Below are 4,468 nucleotides of genomic sequence, written 5' to 3'. Positions count from 1 at the left end.
AAACAAGGTATAGAACCAACATGAACTTCTCAAAATGGAGTGAATAAATAATGATTCTTACCAAGTCAATAAGAATAGCTCCTTAGCTTTCTGCTCTACCAATTTCGCTCCACTCTATCTTCACCAACTAGCTACTGTCGAAATTCAACACCCCCAATTCAATTAATTTCATCAATACACCCCCAATCCATCGAAATTGAGTCTAAATATCTATTTGAGACGAAATTAAACTCACCTTTCACTGTGATACGACGCAAATTCGAGGAAATTCGAATTCTCACACTTGAGTTTAGGGTTCCTAAGGATTAGGTGTGAAAACTTTAGGTTTGGATCAATGGAAATTGGGCGAATTGGTTTTTCTCTCTCTTAGGGTTCTAAGTTGGCGAAATGGAGAAGAAAGAAAATTGGTGCGATAAGTTTGGTGTCGATTTTTATGGGTATAATTCTAAGGTTTAGGTAATAAGACCATCCTACCCTTATCTTGTTATCTATTATCAAGCAAGGGTTTGATCACACGCTCTCACGTGTAACGTCCAAGTTTGCGAACGTTATACAGTAATTGCGAAGTTATCGTCAAATGACTTAACCTGTCTCAAGTTTCCGGGTTTACAGGCGACTGATCAAACCCTTATTGACTATGTAAGTATTTAGTTATGCGAACACGAATTTACTATGTATCGAATTATTTAATCACTTATTATTTATCTTCTTTTTCGATCTTCGTATATTCTAAGTAACCAGTGATATGAAACCTTAGAATTTTTCAAGTGGTTTTTTTTTTTCTTCCTTAGCTAACTTGGTTTCTCGATCGTTGTTAAATTAATTTACGTTACGTCAGGCTAAACGTCTATCCGACTGACCACGTACATAATCGTCCCTAAGGTTCACGTGTCTTTTACTAATTTACCCTTAATAAGAATTCAAGACTTTACAGAAAAGTGGGATAAAAAAAGCTTAACAATTCCTGACAGTTACACCAAGTAAAGACGAACTCTTCCTATGATCCCTCCTCCAAACTAGAGGACATGAAGAGCGAAAAAAGAATTTTGTTGCCCATGAATAAGACCAGAAACAAGCAGAATCTTTATGTCCTATTTCCATCTAACCTATTTAAGTTCTTTCTTGGACAAATTTTACTTGCATTCTACAGGCACATAAGACTATATGAGAAACCTTTGATGCAACCCCTTTGCAATAAATGGGATTTCCTCCTCACTCTGGTTTTATTTCACTATATCTTTATAAGTGCACTCACTATGTCCTTTGTTAGAGTGTGTCCCCTCGTACAATCTAAGATTCGAGTAGCATGTTTGAGGGCTACCAGTTTGGCTTTTAAGTCTCTCTTGCCGAAATAAAACTTAGCTTGGAGTGATAATAGTGCGTGACCAAAACTTGTGCTGTGGCTATTGAGACTAAGCGACCTCGCAAGCAAATTATTATTGACCCTTGGCTATTTGGATGCGGTCTGCAGATATTTTGCTGATTGATATGGATTCAGATGCAAGTGGCCAGAATGCCAGATAATGTAACAATAGCAACAATCACATGATGCATCACTCTAACGTCTTGACCTACCATACAACCAACACTTAATGTATCAGCCTAATACATGACTACTAAGACAACTGGTGTGTTCTAGGGCTGGGGCAACATAACGGAAAAAGACGAATGAGCACGGGGCATAGTCCGCGAATAATGTGAAGGCCGCGGAATCTGGAAGTGCGAGAAGATCAGTGGAGTTACTATGATTTGAGGGAGATGTTGGATAGGAAAGGAAAAAGCTGGAGCACAGTAGCCAAGACACGATCTCGAGGAGAGTGGGCCGGTTCGGGGCGTGGGACATGGAAGGAGATCATGGAAATAGAAGAACGGTTAGAGAAGATGGGAGCGGTTAAAGAGAGAGGGCGGTTAGGAGGTATATAAAAGGAGGAGAGAGATGAGAAAAAGGAAAAAGAAAAGAAAGAGAGAGATAGGAGTTTATAGGTTGTAATTCGGACAACACGCTTACGGCGTGCGGGAGCGAGAGGAAAGCATAACGATCAAGTGATTGCTAAGAAGAAGGTGTGAAGATGGCAACCACAGAAAGAAAACAAGAGGGAGACCCAAAAAGTGAGGATTGGAGGGGGTCGATGATGAAACCGGAGTGTGGAAATGGAGGAGTTGGAAGAGGAAGTTCCGAGGTTGCGGGGAAGCAACCGGCTATGTTGAGGAGGAGATAGGAAGGTTGAGAAATGAGAATGACAGTCTGAGGAGAGAAAGGGAATCCACACAGGGGGAGGAGGAGATAAGGGAGCCAGAGAATAGTGAAGTGGAAGGCCAGCATGAGGAAGTGCGTCATAAACCAAGAGGCGATACGGGGGAAGGTATTACCATGGAGATGGTCCAAGCGATGATCGAGAAAGACAAAGAAATGATTCGGGTGGCTGAGAAGGAAAGTCAAGTGGTGGTGAAGAAGGTGGTGGCTGGACTCAATCAGAATCTGCTGGCCGATGCAGTCTGGAACGCCGAGGTGCCCAAGCGATTCGCGCAACCAAGATTCGAGAGATACAACGAGAAGGGGGATCCTGCAGACCACTTGCACCATTTCAGGCAACAGATGCCATTGTGGCAAGAAATTAAATATGATGGGCTCCGATGCATGATGTTTCCCGCCAGCTTGAAGGGTGGAGCGTCAGACTGGTATTATAGGTTGGCATCGCGGAGTATAACCAAGTTCGAGGAGTTGGAGCAAGCATTTGTAGACCATTTTATCCATTTGAAGGGTAGTGGATATTGCGGATCTATTTAACGTCAAACAGAAGTCCGGCGAGACACTCAGGGAATTCTTGTGTAGATTCAAGGAGGAGACCCTAAAGGTGGAAGTCCGGACGAGCACACGATCATTGCTTTCCAAAGATGGTGAAGCCGGGAACCGAGTCCACGAATCAGATCCAAAATTGAGGTTCTGGCGTTGCACGCGTTGTATCGAAAGTGGAGAAGTACATCCGCTATGAGGATATGTTGCAGAGAAATGCTAAGGAGCCGAGGAAGTCAGAGAAGTCAATACAGAGTGTAGAACAGGAAGACCGGAAAGACAAAGGGAAGGCTGCGATAAGAGAAGGGGGAGCCTATAGAGAGGCGGCATGCAAATCGGAGAGAGGCAGAGATCAAGTTAGGAGGAGATCCATGAAGCGAAAACCATATAGCGACGTGGAGTCCACACCGTTGAACAAACCATTGGACGAAATCTTGCCACTGATTAAAGGGATGCAGCATTACGAAGGTCCGCAAAGCATACCCAGGGAGTTAGAAGATAAGCCATTTTGTGCTTACCACCAGATCAGAAATCATACTACAAATGAGTGTTTCGCACTGTGATGGTTGATCGAAAGAATGTTAGAGAAAGGATTGTTAAGGGAATTTATCAAGGAGATACACCCAGTGGATAGAGCACCAGCCGTGGCCAGAATATTAGGAACAATCAATGTCATATATAGTGGGGAGACAATGGGGAGGAATGCACACAGGGATAAGGTACGGAGGACTGCCAGCTTACAGCAGATAAATGAGGTTTCGTGTGTTCCGCGACCGGTGCCAGGGAACACCCTAGGAGACGGAAGGATAGAGTTCACCCGAAGGATGGAGGCGAAGGAAGCGCCTCTGCCTCGATGCATTGGTGATTACGGTAGCAGTGGGTAATTATATGGTGAAGAGGGTTTTGATAGATTGTGGGAGTTCAGTAGATTTGCTATTTAAAGGCGCGATGGAGGAAATGTGCATCGAACAGAGGCAGATGAAGCCCCCAAGAACAAATTTGTTTGGATTTAATGGCAGCAGAACCGAGCCCATGGGGGAATTATTGTTACCTGTAACGGCGGGACCGGTGACAGTATTCACTCGTTTCATGATAGTGGACGCCGCTTCACAGTACAATGCAATTTTGGGGAGAAGATGGATCCACGAAATGAAAGCGATTCCATCCACATACTACCAGGTGATCTGCTTTCCGACTAATGGGGGAACATATGAAATAAGAGGGAACCAGGTCGCGGCTCAAAATATTCACCAGGTGGTGGTTAAAGAATTGACCCGCGCACCAGAGAAGGAAGTGGAAGGGGAGGGCGAGTCCCCAGCATAGCAATTACTGACTGCGATGGCTAAGGGAGATGGGCCTGTGGGAGGAAAAACCTTGGACGAGACTGCGACCGTGAATCTGGGTGAGAGGGAAGAGGAGAAACTGGTGTCTGTTGGGGCCGAGTGGCCGGAGAGTTGGAAGACAAAGTTAGTTGATTTGTTAACAGAGAACAGTGATGTTTTTGCGTGGTCGATTGAGGACTTGATTGGATTGGATCCTGAGTTTGCGTGTCATAGGCTGCACATGAGAGAAGAGGCCAAACCCGTCCGACAAAAAATGAGAGGAATAAGACCGCAGTATGCAGAAGGGATAAGAGAGGAAGTGCAAAGATTGAAAGCGCAGGAATCATCCCGA

At 44.5% G+C, this 4,468-nt stretch overlaps 1 protein-coding gene across 1 annotated transcript; it reads left to right on the top strand.

The window, feature by feature from the left end:
- Positions 1-3,682: 3,682 nt before the first annotated feature.
- On the top strand, positions 3,683-4,117 carry LOC147480748 (uncharacterized). The gene has a single exon (XM_086578739.1). It carries the CDS (start codon positions 3,683-3,685, stop codon positions 4,115-4,117), a length of 435 nt encoding a protein of 144 aa, XP_086434865.1.
- The last annotated feature ends 351 nt before the right edge of the window (positions 4,118-4,468 follow it).

The sequence above is a fragment of the Coptis chinensis genome, chromosome 8 (genome assembly GCF_015680905.1).
Source record: "Coptis chinensis isolate HL-2020 chromosome 8, ASM1568090v1, whole genome shotgun sequence".
NCBI lineage: Eukaryota > Viridiplantae > Streptophyta > Magnoliopsida > Ranunculales > Ranunculaceae > Coptis > Coptis chinensis.
Note: the sequence above shows the minus strand (reverse complement) of the source record. Positions and strands in the feature narration are given on the sequence as shown.

Bases quoted from the DNA above. Each gene is read 5' to 3' on its own strand.
- LOC147480748 (XM_086578739.1), top strand. From the start codon at position 3,683: ATGGTGAAGAGGGTTTTGATAGATTGTGGGAGTTCAGTAGATTTGCTA.